The sequence below is a fragment of the Ceratotherium simum genome, chromosome 6 (assembly GCF_057802395.1).
Source record: "Ceratotherium simum simum isolate JZ-2026a chromosome 6, ASM5780239v1, whole genome shotgun sequence".
In the NCBI taxonomy this organism is placed as follows: domain Eukaryota; kingdom Metazoa; phylum Chordata; class Mammalia; order Perissodactyla; family Rhinocerotidae; genus Ceratotherium; species Ceratotherium simum.
In genome coordinates, this window is record NC_141905.1 from 58432458 (window position 1) to 58456127 (window position 23670).

General features: G+C 48.3%; 2 protein-coding genes across 8 annotated transcripts in view; one reads left to right on the forward strand and one right to left on the reverse strand.

The window, feature by feature from the left end:
• The first annotated feature begins 115 nt into the window (after positions 1 to 115).
• Positions 116 to 9622, forward strand: ZDHHC16 (zDHHC palmitoyltransferase 16). 5 transcript variants are annotated; one of them, XM_087432372.1, is made up of 12 exons: positions 117 to 293; positions 3761 to 4008; positions 4189 to 4383; positions 4539 to 4627; positions 4990 to 5018; positions 5658 to 5791; positions 5930 to 5977; positions 6823 to 6908; positions 7543 to 7666; positions 7879 to 7949; positions 9038 to 9174; positions 9445 to 9622. In XM_087432372.1, the coding sequence occupies exons 2-11, from the start codon at positions 3766 to 3768 to the stop codon at positions 9150 to 9152; spliced, it is 1134 nt and encodes a 377-aa protein (XP_087288498.1). In that variant the 5' UTR covers positions 117 to 293; positions 3761 to 3765; the 3' UTR covers positions 9153 to 9174; positions 9445 to 9622. The 5 variants fall into 5 exon arrangements, with proteins under 5 accessions (XP_087288499.1, XP_087288498.1, XP_014641105.1 ...); XM_014785618.2 differs by adding an exon at positions 3479 to 3521 and having other exon boundaries at positions 156 to 293; positions 9038 to 9622; XM_087432373.1 differs by lacking the exon at positions 9038 to 9174 and having other exon boundaries at positions 116 to 293.
• A 226-nt stretch (positions 9623 to 9848) lies between these two features.
• Positions 9849 to 23670, reverse strand: part of MMS19 (MMS19 cytosolic iron-sulfur assembly component) — a 32953-nt gene continuing 19131 nt past the window's right edge. The window contains exons 9-31 of one of the 3 annotated variants that reach the window (XM_087432369.1): positions 19536 to 19622; positions 19014 to 19088; positions 18537 to 18614; positions 17853 to 17991; positions 17449 to 17603; positions 17114 to 17192; positions 16707 to 16832; positions 16430 to 16511; positions 15983 to 16080; positions 15730 to 15879; positions 14628 to 14783; positions 13707 to 13803; positions 13114 to 13216; positions 12904 to 12972; positions 12553 to 12679; positions 11975 to 12075; positions 11773 to 11829; positions 11438 to 11624; positions 11039 to 11121; positions 10746 to 10910; positions 10607 to 10666; positions 10337 to 10437; positions 9849 to 10256 (exon numbers count right to left, since the gene is read on the reverse strand). In XM_087432369.1, the coding sequence (XP_087288495.1) occupies positions 10229 to 10256; positions 10337 to 10437; positions 10607 to 10666; positions 10746 to 10910; positions 11039 to 11121; positions 11438 to 11624; positions 11773 to 11829; positions 11975 to 12075; positions 12553 to 12679; positions 12904 to 12972; positions 13114 to 13216; positions 13707 to 13803; positions 14628 to 14783; positions 15730 to 15879; positions 15983 to 16080; positions 16430 to 16511; positions 16707 to 16832; positions 17114 to 17192; positions 17449 to 17603; positions 17853 to 17991; positions 18537 to 18614; positions 19014 to 19088; positions 19536 to 19622 (2403 nt within the window). In that variant the 3' untranslated portion in view covers positions 9849 to 10228. Of the gene's footprint in view, positions 10257 to 10336; positions 10438 to 10606; positions 10667 to 10745; positions 10911 to 11038; positions 11122 to 11437; positions 11625 to 11772; positions 11830 to 11974; positions 12076 to 12552; positions 12680 to 12903; positions 12973 to 13113; positions 13217 to 13706; positions 13804 to 14627; positions 14784 to 15729; positions 15880 to 15982; positions 16084 to 16429; positions 16512 to 16706; positions 16833 to 17113; positions 17193 to 17448; positions 17604 to 17852; positions 17992 to 18536; positions 18615 to 19013; positions 19089 to 19535; positions 19623 to 23670 lie in introns of all 3 variants that reach the window. The other 2 variants (XM_087432368.1, XM_087432370.1) reach the window with 2 other exon arrangements.

Consider the following 23670-nt stretch of genomic DNA (forward strand, 5'->3'; position numbering starts at 1 on the left):
ATCACGTGCTCTCCGGGACGGGGGGGCCCTCCCCCCCTCAGGGGGTAGACTCCATTTCCCACGTGGCCCGGGACGAGCCCGGGGGCGGAGCTCCGGAGCGCCTGCGCTTGCGCTTGCGCCTGTTGTCGAGAATGGGCTGGCGGCGGGTCCGGGTCTGCGGACTGGCGCTGTGGGTGGCAGGCCATGCTTGGACTCTTTGAGCCGAGCCGGGCCAGGGCGCAGAGCTGGAGGGGGTGGCCGTGAGCGGCGGCGGAGGCTGCGGGGTTCGATTTGGCTGACTGGGGAGTCGGCAGGTAAGAGCCAAGCCGCGGCTTTTGCTCCCCAGTCCTGTCCCTTTTTCTAGGGTCGGGCCCTGTTCCGGGGCCGTCTCGTGAGCCCGGGTTCCTGCTCTCTCCTCGCCCCGCCCTGCACGGCCGTGCCCTGTTTCAGCTGGGTGGAGCGTACCTTCCGGGCACCCGTAACGCGCGAAGCTGGGAGGAGGTCAGCAACCCAACTCGCCCATTTCACAGATTAGGAAACTCAGATCCAGGGCTAGGATTTGACTTGTCCACTGTCTCGAAGATAGTTCAAAGTAGAGCCCCAACTGGAATCCGAGTTTTTTAACGTCCAATCCATCGCACTTTGACCACGCCACCCTCATTGAGAAAACCTTTTCCCGGTTTTTGTAATTGCAGCTGCCGATCTTGCAGTCGGATCCTCTCAAGCGGAGGTCTAGTGTGGGCCCATCCTTAACTTTTTCTCTTCCTAGCATTAGTCCAGAAGGGAAGTCTGCACATGAATAAAATTGCTACTCTTGTTGATGATTGACCTCTGCTGCTTGAGACTGCGAACATCCTGAGAGCAGCTTCTTTGTCCAGATGCGATTGGCCACGACTTTCATCTCAGTTTTCTCTTTTAGTGGCTTTGGAATCTGTCCCTCCCTGTGCAACACCCGCTCCCCCTCATCCAGATTCCCCTTGGGAAACAGTTGGTGACTTAGAGCCTTGGGAAGAGGGGAGTGCTGTGGCCTGCAGTCCCCTCTAATCTGGTGGGGATGTTACTATGGCCTGTGATCAATAGTGCTCAAGACTTGTGCTTGGGGTAAAGATGTGCTTTGCTTTGTTTCCTCCCTTCCCCCTGAGATCAGCGGCGGGGGAGATGGGGAGACGGGGAGACGGATGGGACAAGACCACCTCCCACACATAATTTTTTTGAGTTCTCCTTTACCTCAGTTTCCTGAGATGAAAACTCCCTACGTTCGGTTGTGGCCCCATGGACTACATATCTCTTCCCTGGCATCCCATACCCCCCAAATCCCACTAGCTAAAATGATGGGGAGCTTGGCTTCAGACTTTGTTCGCTCAAATCTGATATGTAGCTCTGCATCTACAAGCTTTCTGTTTACATATTTGGGTTGATTTCTGGTTGGACTTGTTTCTAAAATGCTATCTAACCTTAAGTCTATGATTCTAGCAATGGTTTCTCTGTCTCTCTGTTGATCATGAAACATGATAGCAACAGACACTTGTTTACTGTAATCACATTGGCAGGCATGCCCTTGTTATTTGTAGGACAGATAGACATCTGGCCAGCCTTTCTTTTCCACTTCAGCATCCCTCCAGGTTATTCCTTCAGCAAGTCTTTATTGAGTACTTCCATGGTCCAGGTATTGTGCTAAGCACTTTATAAACATTTCATTTATACCTTACCAAGTGTGTGTCTAGAATCGTAAAGGGGTGGAGCTGGAAGGGACCTTAGCATTTAATCCTACCCCTTCATTGAATGGGAACACAAAGAAATTGAGTCTCAGTAGAGTTCGGAGATTTGCCCAAGGTCACAGAACTACTTAAAGGCAGAACTGAACCCTAAGCAGTCAAGTTACGGGGCAGATGAGAGTTAGTAAGTCAAGTCCTTGAGGCAGGCATTTCCTGTAGAGCTTAGGAATTCTGGAGGTGGTTGAGAACATTCTGAAAAGTGGAGAGTCTGAGAAGAAAGATTTTTTTGGTAGAAAGGAGAGATGGTATTTAATTCATGTTTATTACAGATGAGGAATGCATCTTATTTGCAAGCTATTGCAAATAGGAAACTCTCCATTAGCCATAGTAAGGGAATAAACAGTGGTGTGGGCAATCCAGGTCACTTGGAATGGTTGTGGGGTAAAATGTTTTGTCCCACTCTTATATTTGATTGTGGCTGTATACTATTTTGAAAATTCAAGGTTCCAGCCAAACCATGGTTCCAAAGAATAGGAGTCCAACTCAAAGGAAGTAGGAAGTTTGAGCTTTTCCTTTTTCTCTTTTCTACGCTGCCCCTTAATTCTCTTAGCTCTTAGGAGGTGATGGGAATGGCCAGTTTCTTTATCCTTGTGCAGAGAGTAGATCCCTACTAAATTGTCTTTCTTCTGTTTCTGTGCTGGCCTTGTCTGCCGAATTTCATTTTGCGTTAAGTCGTTACAGACCTTGTGGAAGGAGGTGATTAAATGTTTTCTTTGAAAGGCCTCTTGTGGGGATGAGCCAGGTGCAAGGAGAATACTTTGCTCCAGTGACTGAATTGAAACTGTCCCTACAGTGGAGCAGCCTCCTCCAGTTTCTGCTGGGTTTCAAGCTGCCTGTTAAATAAGTCAGGGGAGTTGCTGAGGACAAAGTAGCCCTAGGGGAAAACTGGTTAATTTCTTTCCTTGTAAGGACTTTAATCTGCGGAATTGATGAGACTATCATCGAAGGAATCTGTGTCTTGTGGGCAGGTGACCTTGCACGGCTGTTGGATGAGATAGAGACCACATAGAGGAGATGAAGGCGCTTGCAGAGCAGCTGTGCAGAGGGCTAAAGAGCCGAGAAGACTGGTTGGGAAGCTTGGGGCCAAGGGCAGCAACCGCAGAGAAGGCTCTTGAGTGTCCAACTAGAACAAGGCAGGGGAGACTCATCACAGAGAGGACAGGCCCTGTGGTCTTAGGAGCCACCAGCATGGATGCCCCTCCCACTGCCAGTGGTTGCCTGCCTGTGGTGTTTTTCTGCTCTGAATACCTGAAGTTGTCTTGGCTTCTGTGTCCTTGGGCTGGGGCTGGGCCTGGAATTGGAAGCAAAGCATCTTATATCATGCAAGGGGTAGCTGAGCTGTCCTGACAGGATTCAGGGACTCTCGTGCTACCAGGTTGGGTCTGGTGGCCTGTAACGTCAGCTCAGAGGGAGTAGGAAGGCTGAGTGTCTTTTGCCAAGAGTCAGAAAGCACCAGGAAGATCTAGGTGCAGAGTCCACATGCTGTGCCCTCACTCCCCTACTGGCTGTTCCATGGTGAAGAGCAATTGTTAGGAGGTAGGTTGATGGGGCAGGGCGGACAAGAGACCCTGGGAAACTTCTGCTGCAGTGGCCATGCCCATAGAGATGCAGTGGGCAGCTTTGTGCACATTGGCTGTGCTCCACCCAATGGTCTGACCCTGCTTTGTGCTTTGGCTTGGAGCCGCCTGCCTCCCTCACCCCTTTACTGTGGCCCTTTACTCTAGGTGTGCATCATCTTGGATTTCCTGTGCAACCACGTGGTGGAATGTAAGTAGGATTTCTGCAGGCTCAGAACCTCCAGACCCTACCCCCTGTAACGTGATTGGGACACTGGCATCACACATTCTGTAGAGAAGTGACTTTTCTACTTCCCACAGCTGGTGACTGGCCCAGCTAGGCCTCAGCCTTAGGTCTTTGTTTCTAAGCTGGTGTTCTGGGCCTCCCCACTGGTGGGGTAGGGAGGGACAGGACCCAGGCTGGCCCCTCACAACAATGTGCTCTCCTAGGAGCCATGCGGGGCCAGCGGAGCCTGCTGCTGGGCCCTGCCCGCCTCTGCCTGCGCCTGCTTCTGCTCCTGGGCTACAGGCGCCGCTGCCCACCTCTGCTCCGGGGCCTGGTACAGCGCTGGCGCTATGGCAAGGTCTGCCTGCGCTCCCTGCTCTACAACTCCTTTGGGGGCACTGACACTGCTGTCGATGCTGCCTTTGAGCCCATCTACTGGCTGGTGGACAACGTGATCCGCTGGTGTGGGGTGGTGAGTGATGCCCAAGGAGCAGGAAAAGGGATATTTTGGGGTAGCAGAGGAACATGTGTGTGATGGACCCACACCAGGCTTTGGAGGCCAGCCTCCCCCCACCCCGGGAAATTCCTGAGTCTACTCTGGGTGTTGGCAAGCTCTCTCTCTGCATCTACCTGACCTCACTGGTGTTGGCAGGTGTTCGTGGTGCTGGTGATCGTGCTGACCAGCTCCATCGTGGCCATTGCCTACCTATGTGTCTTGCCCCTCATCCTCCGAACCTACTCAGTGCCCCGACTCTGCTGGCATTTCTTCTATAGTCACTGGAATCTGATCCTCATCGTCTTCCATTACTACCAGGCCATCACTACTCCACCTGGATACCCACCCCAGGTGGGTCACCTGGGGCATGGAGGAGGGAGAGAGCTGCAGGCTGTGGGAGCCAGTTCCAAGAGTGGGGAGGGAGAGTGCCTTGGTAACCTTTGAGGTACAGAACTGGTGCTGCCACATGATGGTACTTGTCATGATGCTTTTCTCCCTTTGCACAGGGCAGGAATGATATCGCAACAGTCTCCATCTGTAAAAAGTGCATTTACCCCAAGCCAGCCCGAACACACCACTGCAGCATCTGTAACAGGTGGGTCTTGGCTTTGCTCTCTGGGAACGCCAGCTGTGGCCTTTTTGCTGTAGTCCTAGGCAAAACCTAGACCTGGAATTTGATAAGACATTCATGAAGCCCCTGTCTTGTGCCAAGCAATGTGACACCTGGTCCTGAGAGTTAGGCATTATCACCACTTGTGGAAACTGAGGTTCAGAGAGATGAGTTACCTTGTTCAATATCATATAGCCAGTGAAGCAGGGTTTGAAGCAAGGCCTGGCTGTCTTCAAAGTCTGTGCCTTTTCCACCTCAGCAGGATGCTGGTCCTTGTAGGAAAGGATTGGCACTGACATCTCAAGAACCTTGGCCACCGTAACAGAGCGTGTGTCCCTCCCTCACAGGTGTGTGCTGAAGATGGATCATCACTGCCGTATCCTTTTATTGTTTCTTTTGCCTGAGGCCTCCTTCTTTAGCTCCAGAGCACTGCACAGGGTTAAGGGCCACCAACCTAAGACTTTTAGCATCACCCTACAGAAAATACTGGGCTCACGAGAAGTTAGTGGAAGAGGAGTTGTGGGGGCTGACCATCTCCTGGGGGAAGCAGGAGGCTTACAGGCTCTTTGGGACGGATCTTCTTGGAGGAGGGCATCTATTCTAACAGCTCTTTCTTTTGTAGACTGTCATGCTGACACATGTTGGATGGAAAGAGATATTTGGGCTTCAGTGGTTGTCTGCTGGGTGTACCAGATAAAACCATTGGTCCCCTTTTCCTGTCCCATCCAGATGTCTGGTTAAGTCCAGCTAGGCTGAAATACTGGCAGGTTCATTTTACTGAAGGATTTCAGTTTTTCATGATTTCCTGGTGGGACTTGTGAGGGCTCTGAAACGCTTTAACACTTTCACCTCAGCCTCTGGAAAGTCCCATATTTTCCTGCCTTTGGAAAATAGTTCTTGGTGACTAGAAGCCCTGGGCTTGGATGATGTCATCATGAAGCAAGGATGAACCAGAGAGGCTTGTCACCCCCTGAAGTTGTGTGTTTGATCTTGTCCTTAATCCTTCCTCCACCAGCCTGGCTAAACAACTGCGTGGGCCACTATAACCATCGGTACTTCTTCTCTTTCTGCTTTTTCATGACTCTGGGCTGTGTCTACTGCAGCTATGGAAGTTGGGACCTCTTCCGGGAGGCTTATGCTGCCATTGAGGTGAGCCCATAGTGAGGAGCAGGGCAGCTCAGTAGAGAGAACTTTGGGACGTGGCATCTGTCCGTGAGGAATGGGGCTGGTAGCACCCGCATCCTAGAGGCCTGAGAGTGTAACCAGCACTATTTTCCATCCCCTTAGAAAATGAAACAGCTCGACAAGAACAAACCACAGGCGGTTGCCAACCAGGTGGGCCGTCCCCACCCCACTGCCTCCTGCTGCTCAGGCCAGGGGGTATAGAATTGCTGAGGCAACTGGGCCCACCTGCTAGTTGAGTTGTGGAGTCTGGCTGAGGGGCCACAAGAGACTGGATCCAGGGGTGTTGTGGGAGTCTGTCTGCTGTGGGCAGACTAAGTGGCCTGGGGGCAAGCTGAAGTCCCTGGTTTTTGGCTCTCTATCCCATTATCACCTGCTTTGGGCTGAGCAAGGACTCTGCCTTGGTGATGGCCTGAGCAGCAAGGAGTCTATGTTAGTCTGTGTAATGGGGTTCCAGGGGACAGAGATCAGGCTGGGCCAGTCTATCATCCTTCGCTCCTGGTCTGTCTTCATCCACATCAGGATTGTCCCTTCTCCTCTGGCCTTTTATAACTTTATTCTGAGCAGATCTTGGGCTCATAATTATACCTCTGCTGCCCTTTTGGTCCTTAGTGGAGCTCACAGTTCTCCCCCCTCTAGTCATTCCATTCGGTTGTGGGTCTGGTCCTCGCTGGGGATTGCAGCCACACAGTGAGAGAGTTCTAGCTCGGGAGTGGAGTGGCTTCCCCTGGAGCCCCATTTGTGTTGTCAGATTGAGAGGCCCAGGGTCGGCTCCTGTGCTTTGCCATCTTGTCCAGACCCACTCTGCCCAGTGTTTGTCCACATGATGATGCAACCAGGCTTGGTCCACCCATCTGGCTGCTGCCCTGACTCCTCTGTGGCTTAACCCCCTATTTTCTCATCCTGGGCTTGGATCACTTCCCTGCCTGAAGGTGCTGGGGGCTCTGGTGGAGACCAGCAGAGCCAATGAGCTAGACTTTGCTGTTTTCTTTTTCTAGACTTATCACCAGACCCCACCACCCACCTTCTCCTTCCGAGAAAGGGTGACTCACAAGTGTCTTGTCTACCTCTGGTTCCTGTGCAGGTATCTAACTTTCATTTTTGACTTTAAGGGAGGGGCAGCTTCAGAGAAACCTTTTTAGGTGCCTACATGCAGACAGGAACCCATCCCTGTGTCAACTGCTGCTATTCTTAGTCTGATTTACATTGGCAAAGAGTCAGCACTTAATTTTCTTCAGCATTTTAGGGCAGGGAATGCTAAGGATACAGGCATTGAGTGTGTGTTATGTGCCAAGGTAAGTTAATTTCCTACGTAAAGGATAGGTGACTGCATTTTATAGATGAGGAAAACCGACCAGTAGCAGGGTGAAGTGATGTGGCATGATGCATGGCGAGGAGTGGTAGAGCTGGGATCTGAGTTTCCTGCCATCCCTTCTAACACCTGGTACTGTTACTACCCTCTGCTGTCTCTCACTGTGATTAGTAGTACAGGCTTCTTTCCGCACCCTCCTTTCCAAAAAATTTATTTTTAGCCCATGTTGATGCTTTTTATAGATACAGCGAAGTAAAAGTTCATCTAGGATGTGTAGGCTAGGAGTAAGGAAGATTTAGGCAGAGAGGTCCCTAGCCAGTCATCATTGCTCAGCTCAATTTCAGACCCACTCGTAGCCTCCAGCCCCCTTTAAGCTACCCACCAATCTTTGCCCCTCTTTTCTTAGTTCCGTGGCACTTGCCCTGGGTGCCCTAACTGTATGGCACGCTGTTCTCATCAGTCGAGGTGAGACTAGTATCGAAAGGCACATCAACAAGAAGGAGAGACGTCGGCTGCAGGCCAAGGGCAGAGTGAGTAAGGCTGAGGGCTTGGGGTGGAGGGGTGGGAGGGTAATTGAATCTGCCATCCTGTGAGCAGAGGGCATGGTCAGAGCCAACTAGGGCAGGCATCATAAAAGGCCAGAACTTGCCTAGCTGAGCTTTAGCTTAGCCAATTTAGGCTTGAAAATTAGAAGGGGATTATGTAAAAGGCATTTGTAGAAACATGTTTTTCTTGGCTCTAGGTTTTTAGGAATCATTACAACTATGGCTGCTTGGACAACTGGAAAGTATTCCTGGGTGTGGACACAGGAAGGTAAAGTAAAACATCTAAACCAGTGCTGTGCAATAGAACTCTCTGTGATGAGAAAAATGTTCTAGACCGATGCTAAGACATTAGCCACTAGCCACATGTGGCTACTGAGCACTTGAAATGTGGCTAATGCACCAATTATTTAAATTTCCTGATTTAAATGGGCACATGTGGCTAGTGGCTACTATATTGGACAGCGCAGATCTAGACTCTAGGAATAGAGATCATTGCTCATTTGAGCCAAAGGGGCTTAAGGCCAAAGCTGTGAGGTTTAAGTAGCAGATGAGGCCTACAGATGACTACAATAGAATCCTGGGAAAGCTGTTCTTAAGAAGGGACCTCCAGGTAGGGTATGGTGTCTACCAGTCACCTCTCATTTGTATGGCAGTCTGGAGTTCAAGCCAGTAATTTGTGGGATTGAAGTAATCTATTTGTGACAGAGGTCCTCAGACAATAAATGAAGCTAGCTCCCTTAGCCCAAGAGACAAGGGTAAATCGTTTTTCAAATTGCAACTACTGCGGCAGTACTAAGTAGGTGACCTTAAGTACCTGCTGCCTCCCTTTCCCACCCTCATTACATTCTTGCCTGTCACTGTGCTTGCAGTGGCCCCTTAGAAATTTAGCTCGAAACCTCTACAGGCCTTCCAGCACCAGAGGGCACAGAGTGAGTGAGTGAGTGTGAGTGTGAGTGTGTGTGTGTAAGATAAGATCAGCCCTGAGCTAACATCCATGCCAATCCTCCTCTTTTTGCCAATCCTCCTCTTTTTGCCAATCCTCCTCTTTTTGCTGAGGAAGACTGGCCCTTTAGGTGGGATGCCGCCACAGCATGGCTTGACAAGCGGTGCATCGGTACGCGCCCAGGACCTGAACCGGGGCTGCCAGCAGCAGAGCGTGCGCACTTAACCACTATGCCACGGGGCCAGCCCCAGAGGGCACATTTATTGGACAAAATAATTAGAACTTTTGTCACCCTTGTGATTAATGCCAAGGTAGCTTCAGGATATCTTGATGTATCCTTGCTGAGGAAGGAGGGTTAGGAAGGAAGACCAAGAACTCTTGGAACTCAGAGACGTTTCTATCTTCTCTTGTAGGCATTGGCTTACTCGGGTGCTGTTACCTTCCAGTCACCTGCCCCATGGGAATGGCATGAGCTGGGACCCCCCTCCCTGGGTGACCGCTCACTCAACCTCTGTGATGGCCGTGTGAGCTGGATTATGTCAGCCACAACGTGAGCATCACCCTGCTTCCTGTGTTGTCTCAAGGGCCTCCAAGGGTAGCTTCTTGGAATCCTTGAGCAAAAAGAGCCAGTGGGCCTGCCTTAGGGTACCATGCAGGGACAACTCAAGGACCAGTCTCCTGGCCACTGCAGAAGCAAGGCACCATGTGGGAAAATCCTAGGACTGATGTCCCTTGACTCAGGCAAACAGAAGCTCCAGCCCCAGCCTGGAGATTAGGCAGCTAGCAACCTTGCCAGGTGCTGACCCCCACCCTCCTCCAGGTTACAGCACTGGGGTTGGCCACCATCTCTTCCACTTGCTGTCTGAGAAAACACCTGAATGGTAGAGCTGAGATCCTGGCTTCTCAACAGGGCAAAGATACCAGGCTTACTGCTGAGGTCACTGCCACTTCTCACATGCTGCTGAAGGGAGCAAAAATAAAGGTATTTGATTTTTAAAGATATGTACCTTCTCATTCTTCACCTTTAGGGCAGGGAAGGGGAAAGTCAGGGTCAAGGCCCAGCGAGTAGGTGTTCTGGTTATGCCACCTATGCCCTACTTGAAGGGATTGGATGCCCTGAAGAATTCTTGGCCAATCTCTAGCATTACCGTTCTAGCGTATGCAGTGGCGCTTCTGGTTATGTGCTACTGAGGCATAAGTGGGGAGGGGAAAATGTCTGAAAAGTTCATTACCAAAAGAAATCTTTATTCTCCAGCAGGTACACACATCCACCATCCCTGGTCCTCAGGGCCACACTTATTGGCACTCACCCCTCAGCAGCATATCTCCCTTTTTCTGATATAGAAATGGAAGAGCCCCAAGACCAAGATCTTTCTTCAAACACAAGCGGTCTCACACTCCGTTACTTCACAAATTCATTAGAGTGTTCATTCATAGGACTCCTATGTTTCTTGTACAGCCATGCAACAGAGGCCCAGCACTTGTGCCGTGTCCGTGGGAAAAGCAGTCAAAGGTCAGTGGTCTCCCTGCCTTAGGCAAAGATGGCTTGATAGTTAGTAATTCCAGGTTAGACTGTCAGAACAGTCTAGGCCAGGACTGAGGGCTCAGCTGCCAGGGCTCCCCAGCAGAAACCTGTAGGCAAAAAGAATGTTGGCAGCATTAGTGGTGAGGCTCATTTCAATCCCATCCCTCCCCGTGACCTAGAAACTCACCATTCTCCCCTGGCTGACACTGCTTCCTTGCGCACCAGTCTCTTCTTGTCATCCAGGGGTTTGGCTAAGGCCCGGATCACCTGTGGTTTGTACGGCAGCAGCTGTGGAGTTAGAAGAGTTAATCTTAGCCTTGCTCAACCAAGGCAACCTTGCAGTTCATACCTCAGTCACACAGCAGGGTGGCCAGTCCCGCTTGACTAAGGCAAAAAGGTACTTCTCTGGCTCTTCTAAGAAGTTTCCAGGCTGGAGAAGAACATCTGAGGTACTCACCACAGGGGTGGGCAGGCGAGTGAGAGCGTGCATACACTGCAGGGCAGCAATCCGGACAGCCTGGAACACAACCATAAGATTAGGGGAGACCCATGAAGGAGAGACGTAGGTGCAAAAGAGTTGCTGGGGCTCAACGCACCATGGAAGGGCTAGAGCTGAGGTTCAGGAACTTGGTGACGAGGGTGTCAACGTGAAGACTCATGACTTGGGGTGCTTCCAGTAGAAGAGGCTGAAGGCAGCTGAGGGTGGAGAGCTGTACCACAGAGTCGGGGCAGGACAGGGCCTCCAGCAGCAAGGAAAGCAGCTAAGGGGCCACAGGAAAGGTGGGGATGACCACATAGGTGATGAGCCTGGTCCTCCTCCCCCTCCCCTTTCTAGCCCCAGCTGGGGACAATGGCTTGGTCCCTTAGAGGCTCTGACCGTGAGGCTTACCGTGGGCAGCTCTGGCAAGAGCACAGGCTTAGGCAGCCTGTTAAGTACATGAGACAGAGCCTTCAGGTAATTTGGCTTCACATCTGTAAAAAATGGAAAAGCTCAAGGAGAAACTGCTCAGACATACAGCTTGAGAATTCAACTCCAATCTCTGACGAAGCTGGGTAATCAGCCTACAAAGCAGTTTAAAAAAAAAAAAAAAAAAAAGCCCCTTAAGCTCAGCATAAACAAGATATGCCCATCAAAGGAAAAGAGTGGGACAAGAATCTGGAAACTTAGCCCTTTAGGTATAGCCCACACTACAGCTCTAAAGAAGCACTGAGGTCCTGAATGATTTTAGAGAATGTGGTCTGAGCAAAGGACAAGTCTATGTTTTGGGGCCTTTTAGACTCTCCTTACCTTGGGGAGCAGCATGGAAGCCCTGGACCAAAGCAGGCACATTATCCGTGAAGAACCGCTGGCGGAACATGATCCTCACTTCAGCATGGCCGGCACGAGTCAACACATCAGTGCAGTCAGACATGAGCAGAGAGAAGCCATCAGCTGCTGCTGGGCCTAGTTCTGGATCACTCAGGAGGCCCATGAGCTGGAGAAAAGAGAGCCCTTGAGGTACATCAGAGGAGAAGAATCTTAAATACCCAAGAAGAGGATGGCAGTTGTTTCTAGGAGGAATAGGATCAACAGGGACATTCCTGTTCAGATCCTATGTTCTCCTGTCTCCAGAAGGGACTTACCTGCTCTGTAAGGCAGGAGCTGAGAGGGTGATATCTGAGCAGTAGGGCCTTTGTTACCTGTAATCAGAGAAAGAGAACAGTTAGGGCATGACAGTCAAACTCCAGAGCCCAGAGAAGTATGCTTACAGTTTAAGGTCAAATGGAGAAATTTTATTTAACCAGACATAACTCTGTCTAACCAGAATCCATTTCAACTCCTTACCCAGAGAAGCAGTGTAAAGGCCTGACTACGACAGCGCCCAGAGCCCAGCCCAGCTTCCACTTTGTCCAAAGCCAACTGTAAGAATTCATCCAGCTGTTCCCCTAAAAAGGAGGGAGGAAATGCTGATGCAAAGGCTACGTTTTTCCTTTAACAACGAAGGATGTAAATCATTTAAATGTAGAGCTCCCTGAGAAGCTGTTAGAAAAGAACAGTATCATTTTGGCTGTGGACTCTGCCCACTCAGCTCTAGACACCAGTGTGAGAGCCTGGTATTCTGGTAATGTAGGCGTGCTGGCATTCGAAAAGAGTTGTCTACTTCTAATAAAAATTATCCCTATTAGCTCCCTGTAGGGAGTAGGATGACAGAACCAGATAGAGCACTCTGCTTGCACCCCCTTATCTTATGTCCTGTAATGCTTTGCCTAGCTCTGGTCTTGACTCTTGTCCCAAGAGCTGTCCCTTGGGAAGCCCTATTATATTAACAGCAAGCTCCTTTTTAAAGAGAATGAGGACTGAACTTGAAGATTTCATCAGCAGTTGATTCAGGGAGGCTCCGACCCACAGCCTCATTCCAGTACCTGCAGGGTGCTTGTTGAGGAGTCCTGCAAAGCACTTGGCAGCGGCGGTGGAAGAGAAGGGGCAGCTGTGGCAGCAGCTCAGCTCTAAAAGCTCCCGCATGAGTTGGTTCAGCTGAGGGATTTCCACCTACAGAAAACCTGGCTATGTAATGAACCCAGAGAACACTTGAACTCCGAGAGATACCTAGTAGAAAGTGGCAGCAGGGGCCAGAATGGATGAGAACTAAATTCTCCAGTGTGGAAAGTAGAAGAACAGCTTAGGCTGTGACAAATTTCAGCCCAGAAGTCACCTGGGATCCACCTCCCTTTGTCAGGGTTAAACTAGGGTACTCCCCAAATGTGCCCACTTACATTTCGAGGCAGGGAGCAGACAAAGGCCATAAGCAGTGCAACCAGCCGCCTCTGCCCTGAGGAGCCATCCTATAAAGGAAGAAGAACCCTATCAAGCCTGTCCTGCCAGCAGTAGGCTTGTCTGCCCCAATACCCATCCCAGATTAGCCCTAAAAATTTGAAGGACAGAAGTCCCAGGATTCTTCCCCATCTGATCCATCAGACCCTCACCTGAAATGGCTGGAATCTGCAAGGGAAGCTGTTTTCAGGCAGAAAGGAGATGTTGCCATCCAAGAAGAGGGGCACAATGTGGGCGACACTCTGGGCAGCTAAGCTGAGGGTAGAGCACTAGGTATCACCAAGGAGCCAGGGTTCTAAAGCAGCCCTGGGGTTCCCATTAGAGTCACTGAGTCAGTGGGCCTGAGCATGATCACACGTTCAACAAATATTAATTCAGCACATATTATATGCCAGGAACCATTCCCATTCTAGGCCCTGGTGATACAGCTGTGAACCAGACCGAAGAAATCCCTATTCTGGAGCTTACAATCTAGAGAGAACTCAATGTATAGTTTAAAAATGCTCCACAGGTGATTCTTATGCACATCTGCAGCTACATTAATCCATGGTTCACCCACCCCCACAGTCCATGGTGCTAAAAGCCCCTTCCTCCCTTCTTATTTTGCCAGCAGAACTTACAAAATGAATAACTGCCTCCACATTTCATTCTGGGTAAAAGGACAGCTCAGAAGGCAGCTCTCTGCTGCTTCTTCCCAAGACTGCTATCTTCCCTGCGATCAGGCCACATCCATGATTATACTCACTCAGGGCTCAACTGGGTGGTGGCAGTGCTAATGACAGACACCATGGCAGCCAAGACCTCATCCTCCAACAGCACTTTTCTTAGAACTGAGTGCTCCTCTGCAAAATCAAAACACACAGAATCACAAGGCCATCACTATGGTTCAGATGATTAGGTCTTGTCATCTTGACACAACAGTAGCAGTTCCTAACCTGTCCCCTAGTAGTGCTGTAGCCTTGAGAACCAGCAAGGCACCAGAAGCAGGAGTGGTCAAACGTGGGCCACCGAGAGCTCTCGAGAACTCTGTACAGTCCTTAGACTGGGCAACAGTGGAAAATAAGGCTAGCTAAGATGAATGTTCTTAACATCAGAAATAGTTATGTTAGTCTTTTCAAAAACCTGAAGATAACATAGATTTATCTTCATGAGTCCTTATTATTATAGCAGCTACCATATGTTGAGCTACTTATTACGTACTGTGTTGCCTCGCACTATGAATTATCTTATTTAATCCTTACCAACAGCCCTGTGATATAGATATTTGTCTTTATCTCCCCTTTACAAGTGAGGAAAGAGGCTTAGAAAGGCTAAATATCTTCACCTAAGTTAGCAAGTGGTAGAGTTGAAGATGAAACCCAGCTAGAATTAGGCTCTTGAGTCCAGAGCCTAATTCTAACTAAATTAATTACATAGAAATTAAAGGGAAAAAAGGTGTGCATCCTTTTAAGCGTTGCTAACAGTAGTGGATTTTGGTTCCTGCCACTGGTCAGGTTGGTACCCTTTGCTTAAAGTGAAATCTCACTTTGGGGACAAAGGATTCAAAATAAGCCTCTGATGGTACCAAATGCAATACCAGCGGTACCCTGAGGGTGGCAGTGCTGTTCAACACTAATGGAAGGCCAGAATCCAGAGGAGGGGTAGGAGGGGAGGTGGAAAAAGTTACCTGGCATGGAAGCCTGCACAGCCAAGGCAAGCAGGCAAGGTATAGCTGTCTGATGGAAATACCAGCAGCTCTCAGGGTCCAGCTGGCATTTTTCTGCCACCTGCTGGAGGCTCTGACAGATAGCAATAATTTCACTTGGTCCTGCAGCCATATTCCCTGTGTGGTGAGAAAGTTTCTCTGTAAGGTTTTCTCAAAAGCACTTCCAGGTATTTCAGTTAGAGCAGATGGGAAGAACAATCAAAGATGAGTGACTAAAGAGACCAAGAGTGTCTTAATAAAGAGCCAAGTCATTTTTTTCTCTTGGATGTTTTTTCATCTATTCAGACTTCGCAGCGGAGACCTGCTCTGTGCCGGGCTCTGCAACAGAAGCATTTACATGCATCTCATTTTTCATAACCCTAAAAGTATCACTTCCCCCACTGTATAGAGGAGGATGTGGGGGCTCAATGAAACTACCAGTGGTTTTTCCAGGGTCACAGTAAGTGCAAAGTCCAGGAATCAAACCCGGGCCACACTCCAAGTTCAGTGTTCTTTCTACTGCATAACAGTAGATCACCCAGTGTCGACTGGCTCTACCACAAGAGCTGGGCAGTGCAAAGCAGGGAGCTTAGGAAATCAGTGAGGGCCATGGTGAGTGAGCATGCATAGGTTAGTAGTAGCAACAGGTGCTGTCACTTAAGCCTTGGAGCAGTGCTTCTCAAACTAGAGAGTGTGTATGAGTTACCTGGAGTTCCTGTTAAAATGCAGATTCTGATCAGTGGGGCCTGATATTCTGCACTTCTAACAAGCTCCCAGATGATGCCCATGCTGCTGATTGATGAACGGCATTTTGAGTAGTATGGCCTTAGAGTGGTGCTTTTCAAGTCTGGGTCCACATTAAAATCATCTGGGCACTCTTACTGTTGCCCAAGTCCCATCCCTCCTCAGAGATTGATTTAGTTGGACTCAGTGAAGCCCAGGCATTAGTATTTTATTTTAAAAGTTCCCATGTGACTCTTATGTATAGCCACCATTGGAACCATTGCCTTAGAGGCATCAACTCCAAACTTGACTACAGCTCCCCATTTAGCCCAGCTCCTTGATGATTATTCCTGGTAGTTACCTTTGTTCATCTGGCAGAGATGCTGCAGCAGTAGAGGCAGAGTCTCCTTGACAATGCTGGGATGTGTTGATACAGCTGACAAGGCTTGGAGACAGCACAGGTGCCGGGAGCATTTGGTGGGCCCATCCCCTCTGGCCAAATCCGACTCCCCTAAAAGCAACCCAGGAGACAAGGTTTCACTGTGTGATGGCAAGCATGAAGGTCCCCAAGCCTCCCTGGAAGGGGTGGGCCACAGAAGATCAGAGACACATACCTATGCACAGCTCCTCAGCAAGCTTGGGCACGAGGTGCCTGCTGAAAGCCACAGGGTAGAGAGTGGCCAGGGTACCCGATGCTTCCAGTGCTGCCACCCTGCTGGGGGCACAGGGCACATGAGCATTAGCTGAGCCTTGGCCCACTGTTCTCTTGCCTAGGGACTGCCATTAGGCAGATTCAGAAATGTGTGCTCCTGAGGCCTCCTTGCTGAAAAGCAGGACTCAAGTTCCGACACCACCAAGTTGGACAGGGCTTCTTAATGCCCAAGAAAAGAGAGATCAGTCCCACATCTCCAATAGGCTCCACCCAGAGCCAAGCACAGGGCCCACCTCCCCTAGGGAGAGCCAAGGGTCAGAAGCATAGAGCCCTGGACCCTGCTGGTTCTGTTGCTGCCAACACAGAGGCAGGGAACAGCTTGCTCTATCTCACTGCTTCAGATTCTCACCAACTCTGGGAATCCTCCTCCAGGAAGCTCAGTCTGTACAGATGACCCACTGCCAGCTCTAAGTCCCCAGAAGACAGGAGATCTGTGTTAAAAGGGAACACAAACCTCATCTTTCTTCCCCTGCAGCCACCACAACCTTTCCAAAAGTCCTATTAGAAATCCAAAGTCAACCAGAGTTGTAGTGAGAAGTAGGGAATTAAGACTGCTCTTCACTTAAGACAGAAAATCACACAGAAGGGACCAATACCCCTATCTTTTGTCTTTCCCTTAAGTGTACCTGGCTGGGCACCCAAGACTGTGAGTGTACGGATGCCAACAAGCTGAAGCTGGGTGTTGGGGTCTGTCAAAGCCATGAATACCAGTGAGCACAGCTGGTCCTTGAAGTCACTCAGAGGCCTTTCATCTAGGGAGAGACAGAGTCCAGGTTAGAGGGAAGCCCTGACTCAGCAGTGATGCAAAGACAACTTGGGGCAGACTGAAAGAGCTTAATCCATTGGGTGTTCAGGAAGTACATTGGGAAAAAATAAACAGGTCTCATCCATTAAGTGTTTTCTTATGCTACAACCTCAGAACGACAGGACCACTGTTCTAGACTACTACTCCATGGCACTCTTTGCCTGCCATCCTTTATTGGTTACAGTGCTCAGCAGCCCCCAGGATACCACATCTGGAAAATAACCTCACCCTTGTCTTCATAGCTCCATTTCTGTTGCAGCTTCAAGAAACCCAGGATCATTTCAAGGATTGTCCGCCGCTGGTTGCTCTGTAATGTTTTAAGGGGTACTGGAGTCAAAGAATATTTTAAAGGATTTCAGTTCTGCAACTCTGGAAGTGGGGAGAACTATCCTTTTAGGTAAATATGTCAAGAAAAGAGAGAATAAGGGAACCAGCAGCAGCTAGCGGGAGCAAAACCTAAGATCTACTATCTAGGCTCACGCTCAACGCTTGGCTCTCTCTCGGTTAGAAAGGGATCCTAGCAAGGGGCACCATCATTTCCTCAAAAGATTCCGCTCCCTTACCTGACTATGCTTGTGGAACTGTTCCAGCAGTAAAGGCAGCACGTTGCTGGTGATGTGGTCACAGGCCCGGGCAGAGGCACCTGCAGCTGCCTGCAGCAGTTTGGCACTAGGCCACACCAGTTTCATGTCCGGTTCACACAGATGGTGCCTGCAGTCTAGAGAGGCAGCATATCACAGACCTGCGTGCAGGCCAAGTGCTGCTGATCCCCGTAGTCTATGTAAGTGGGAGACCTGAGACCTGGGTGGTTTGCTGGCACTTAGCACTCAAACTGTTTTCAATTCAAAGTAGGGCTCCAGCCCTCAAATCACTGAACATGGGGGGCTACACATGAAAGGTCACCAGCCCTTAAGGAATTTCTCTCTATTGTGCTCACTCCCGTCTCTGGCTGCCATCGCCCCATTACCCTGTAGAATGTTGCTAAGGAAGGAGTCCAGGAGGTCCTCAGCATCAGCTCTCAGCACAGAGCGAGACAAACATGCAGTCAAGGAGTGGAGGGCTGCCAGGCCCTCAGCCTCCACCCGCTCACTTGCCGTCTGGAAAACCTGTCAGGGAGGGATCCCATGGCTACTGAGGTGAGCCTGCACCAGGAGACACCCCACCCACCTACTGCCTATTTCCCTTGGGGGGGGTAGGGATGGTTGGAGAAACTTTAGGGCACAGCAGTGGAAATTAACCCCTCAAATGAGTGTCTTCTCACCTGGTGTATTCTTGCCAAGTCCCACCAGGATTGATACACATAAGTTTGAGAAACAGAATGCCAACTCTGAGCAGCAGCTATTGGGATCCCCTATCTTAAGTCTCTTCCTCAACCCCGCTATTCAGCATGGTGCCATAGGCACCATCACCTATGCTCCTTACCATGTAAGGACAGGAAGTGGGCACTGTGCAAAGATGATCAAGTTACATCACCAAGCAGCTGACCCCCATGTAGGGACTCTCTCTCGTCATTCAACTAGAAGTATGCCCCACTGCTTGCCTGCTGAATAACTAGGCACAGCAACCGAGGGAAAAGGACAGGGTGTATTATTTCCCCTCATGCCTGACAACTGGGAGTTAACAGTAGTGAGTTTATCTAAGTAACACTCACCTCCCTGCGAATAGAAGCCCAAAGGCTGGGGAGGAAGTCCTTCAGTTCCTTCTGTCCATACACAGCACAGCAAGCATTCTGCCAAGGAAAACGCAGCTATCAGCTGTCTACACACTCAGACTTTCTAGGATATGCGGGGACCTTAGTGTAATGGCACCTGAAGGAGCCTGGCTCTCAGCAGAAAAACCAGCAGGATTTTATAACAGTCCTTACCCAGGGCACAAAAAATAGGAGCTCATCTTGACTGATGAAAAACAAGCATCAAGAGGGAGCCCTGGGCAGCCTTTCCTCAGCTACCACTCAGTTACTACAGGATAAAATAGTATGCAGCTGGGGCTTTAGATCTACATAGAGGCCCAAATCCTGGGCCTCTTAGGCCCACTGAACTGTTCCCTGGCTCTCCAAGAATCTATAATCCTTCAGCATCCCTAGTTTGTCTAAAGGCAGCTGGACCCTAGAAGGAGAAAAATCACTCACCAGAGTCTGTAGAGAATCCAGCTTGGCACTCAGAATCTCAGAATCCACTTTCTCAATCAGCAGGGGCAGCAGGAACTGTAGGAGAGAAGGAAGAACTGAAGCCCGACATGGGTAGTGTTGCAGCTACACCAAGGCCAACCACATCCTTACTGCCATCAGTCTCCAGGGGTAGGTGCTACATCAAGAAGCTAGACTTGAGTTAGGAGTTTTGACTGTAAGCCAACCTTCCTGACAAGATGTGGCCAGATCCCCAGTTACCTGAAAAATGGGCTAGTTGGCAAAGCTATAGGATCTCAAAAGATAGCAGCAGATAGGGGCTAGATTACTATTTTAAAGGAAGAGATGGTAAAGTTTACTAGTTTGAAGGCTTGAAGATACTTGCCACACAAGCCTGAAGACACTTGCAGGATGTCATACCTTAAAACATATAGTGGATCTTTCTTTTTCCCCACGTTTTTTTTGTTCTTTCTTCAGAGCCTTCTACAGGCTGAGGCTACATACCTTAACCTTGGCTAGACCCACCTCAGCAAATCGTGGTGTAGAAGCCAGCACTGCTCGAAGACTCAGGATGAGATCTTCTCTCTGGATACCATGGGGATCATTAGGTGGCTGGAAAAGGGAGAAAGACCATGGGTTTATATAACCACCCTTGGACACAGGCTTAAAACTGACAACCCTGCAGAATGGGGCATATTTACACCCAATCTGGCAGAACAGTATGATATGAGGCTCCAGCAGGAAGACTTGCTTGCTCTTACATGTTTCTTGGGAATTTTTGTCTCTTGGGCATTTGTTTTCTATCTGATCAAACAGTTTCTCTCTGATCTATCATCTCACCACTCAGAGATAAGCACCATCAACTTTCTGGTGCATTACTTTCTTCTCTCTACATATATTATGACTATGTGTTAGTAGATACTGTTTCCCTTTAATATATCTACTTTTAGAAAATGTGATCGTTTTGTACAAAGGTTTGTAATTTATTTTTTCACTTAATACATTAGGGACATTTTTCTGTGGTATTAAATTATTCTTTCATGACATTAGTTTTAGTGGCTGATGCTATTTCATTGTGTGGTTGAGCCATAATTTATTTAAATAATCCCCCTTTGATGGACATTTCTATTTTTTCACCCTTATAAAAAGTTGTAATTCTGGCAATATAAAAAGCATTAATGGTTTCTGTATCAAGGAGGCAAACTGAAAACGTGCATCAGATTTTCCTTCTTCTAACTATTTTTTTTCCCCCTTTTTCTCCCCAAAGCCCCAGTAGATAGTGGTATATCATAGTTGCACATCCTTCTAGTTGCTGTATGTGGGACGCGGCCTCAGCATGGCCGGACAAGAAGTGCATCAATGCGCGCCTGGGATCCGAACCCGGGCCACAAGTAGCGGAGCGTGTGCACTTAACCGCTAAGCCACGGGCCAGCCCCTCCTTCTTCTCTTTAGAAACCCCATCAAAAATATACTTAAAGGTGGGGCCCGCCTGGTGGCACAGTGGTTAAGTTCAGTGCGCTCTGCTTTGGCGGCCCAGGTTTGCAGGTTTGGATCCTGGGCACAGACCTACACCACTTATCAAGCCATGCTGTGGTGGTGACCCACATACAAAATAGAAGAAGATGGGCACAGAATCTTAGCTCAGGGACACTCTTCATCATGCAAAAAGAGGAAGATTGGAAACAGGTGTTAGCTCAGGGCCAGTGTTCCTCACCAAAACAGACAAGCAAACAAAAAACAAAGGGATTTTCTATTTTTAGTGTTCAGCATTTGTTTTTTTTTGTTTCTGATGAGCAAGATTAGCCCTGAGCTAACATCTGTTGCCAATTCTCCTCTTTTTGCTGAGGAAGATTGGCCCTGGGCTAACACCCATGCCCATCTTCCTCTACTTTATATATGGGATGCCTACCACAGCATAGCTTGATAAGCGGTGTGTAGGTCCGCGCCGGGGATCTGAACCTGTAAACCCCAGGCTGCCAAAGCGGAGCGTGCAAACTATACCATTATGCCACCGGGCTGGGCCCAGGATTTTCTGTTTTTTAAAGACATAAAGCTAAAGGTTGAAGAGAGCAGGATAAGAGATGTTAGCAACAAAATCTTAGAAGCTGAAAAGCAGATGGATAAGAAGAAAATGACTTAGCAAAGCCAAAACAACAGAATCCTCAGTAGGCTTGGGGAAAGCTGAATAACTACCCGTATACACTGCATAGTCCTCAAAAAGCTTTGCAACTGGCATACCAGTTGGAAATGGGAGTGGGGTTAGAGAAGCAATCTGACCTCGTAGATTGCCTCCCAACTCCTCCCTAAGTGCACCAGAATCTAGAGGTTTAATTCTCTGGAGAAGGTAAGACAGAGGTCTCTAGTCTTGGAGATGCAGATGCAGTTGAGGGCTTGGGAGCTACCAAAAGAGGAAGTCTAACTGATAGGGTACTGAGTGCTGAGATTTTCCAGCCCTTCTAGCCCCATCTGCTTGTAGCCAGACCTCTCCCTCTAGGCAGATCTAAGGTCTTTTTCTAGAAGAACCTGACTAGCCCAAGAGGAAGAATACATTGGGGGTTCCCCAAACTGTCCATGTAAGCCACTCTACAATGAAGCTCATATTCAACAAGCCCATTGTATGTAGCCAGAGCTCCCACTCAACTTTATAATCCTCACTTGGAAATATGTGCAAACTCCCAAGGTTACCAGATATCTGAGGAAAGCCTCTAACCTGCAAATAGAGACCGAAAAAAACTTGGAGGAAACAAAGACCACATATGTGGGGGGAGAAATATTAAAAAATTATATATCATTAATGTTTTTTAAAAAGTTAAGAAAGTAATTCATCCATGAATTAAATAAGACCAGAATGCTATTTGAAAAAAAAAACATTCAGAAATCACTATCAACAACAACAAAAGGCCCTTGGTAATTCAAAGCATAAGTGCAGAAATGAACAAAAATCAAAGAAGGGGTTACGGGGAGATGTGCTGGTCCTGGGCATTTCTGCCCTCAGATCCACTCCTTGGGCTGACCACTGCAGGCTGCATTTCCCAGGCTCCCATACTGGCCTGGGATCAGCCAATGGGAGGCACTTTTAGAAGAATGCAGGGCAGAAGGAAGGGAAAACCCAGGGCATTTCTTCCCATTCCTGATTCAGATGGCATCTTCACCACTGGCAGCATTTCCTCCATGGTTCCAGCTCCCACTGACAGGCCCACTGTGGTTCCAGTTTTTGTCAGATACTTTCAGCCCCTGGGGTCCAATAACATCAACTCTTCCTTTGTCACTCCAGCCTAGGGGTGGTAATGGCTCCCTGCTATTGATAATCTCTGGGTTGCCTCACTATCCCTATTTGGTTTCTCAGGTCTCCCATCACTTGTATAAACAATTTCCTGCATTAAGTTTTGTTTTAAATACCAAAGTGGTTTCTGTTTTCGTGACTGGACTTGGATAGAAAAGATAAAACTGTGGAATTCTCTTATAAAGTAACAAAAAGATAGATGTAGAAAATATGAAAGAAAAGGTAAGAGATTCAGAGGTCTAACAAAAGATTAATAGTTCCACAAAGAAGGAACCGAGAAAACAGGGGAAGAAATCATCAATGAAAGAATGCAAGAACATTTCCTAGGACTGAAGGACATGAGTTTCCAGACTGACAGGGCCTACCAAGTACCCAATACAATGCATGAAAACACATCACTGTGAAATTTCAATACATTGGGGGCAAAATCAACCTTAACAGCTTCCAAAAAGGAGGAAAAAAAGTGAAGACAAAGGTTTACAAATCAGAAGGAATTTAGACTTCTCTACAGCAACTGAAAACTAGAGGTAAATGTAACAATGCCTTCAAAATCTTGGGGGAAAAGAATTTCCATTCTTGAATTTTATACCCATACTATCAATAAATGGGAGGAAAGAATGAAGACATTTTAGGTTTACAAAATCTAAAAAATTTTCACTTTTTTACACACTCTCTTAGGAAGCTAATAAAGGATTTGCATCACTAAAATGTGAGAGTAAACCACAAAATGAAGAATATGTGAACAAAGAAAATAGGCGATCTGAACCAAGAGAAAGGATAAAGGACTCCCAGGAATGATGGTGAAGGAAGATTCACTATCTACTCGGCATTAGAAGTAGGAAGCAAACAGTTGACACTGTATGGCCAAGTTAAAAATGGATTTTACATTTTTAAATAGTTGGGGGAAAAAAAACAAAAGAGGAATATTATCTTGTGACCATGAAAATTATATGAAATTTCTGTGTCCATAAATAAAGTTTTATTGCAATACAGCCACATACCATGTTCCAGTGTCTATGGCCATTTTTGTACTAGAACAACAGAGTTGAGGAGCTGCAACACAGACCATATGGCCCACAAAGCCTAAAATAGTCACTAATTGGCCCTTTACAGAAAACGTTCATCTACCCCGGCTTGAGTGAGCATACAGGCATAGTGAAAGTCAAAGGACCATCACTTATACTGACGCGATTCACTATGATGATGGCATATGGCCAACGTGGGTTGATAAGACCATAAGAATATTTTTTTTTTTGGTGAGGAAGATCAGCCCTGAGCTAACATCCGTGCTAATCCTCCTCTTTTTGCTGAGGAAGACCGGCTCTGAGCTAACATCTATTGCCAATCCTCCTCCTTTTTTTCCCTCAAAGCCCCAGT

Bases quoted from the DNA above. Each gene is read 5' to 3' on its own strand.
- ZDHHC16 (XM_014785619.2), top strand. From the start codon at position 3,766: ATGCGGGGCCAGCGGAGCCTGCTGCTGGGCCCTGCCCGCCTCTGCCTG. The intron at 5,978-6,822 runs GTGGGCCGTCCC...TTCTTTTTCTAG, and splicing joins CACAGGCGGTTGCCAACCAG to ACTTATCACCAGACCCCACC. The intron at 7,667-7,878 runs GTGAGTAAGGCT...TCTTGGCTCTAG, and splicing joins GGCTGCAGGCCAAGGGCAGA to GTTTTTAGGAATCATTACAA.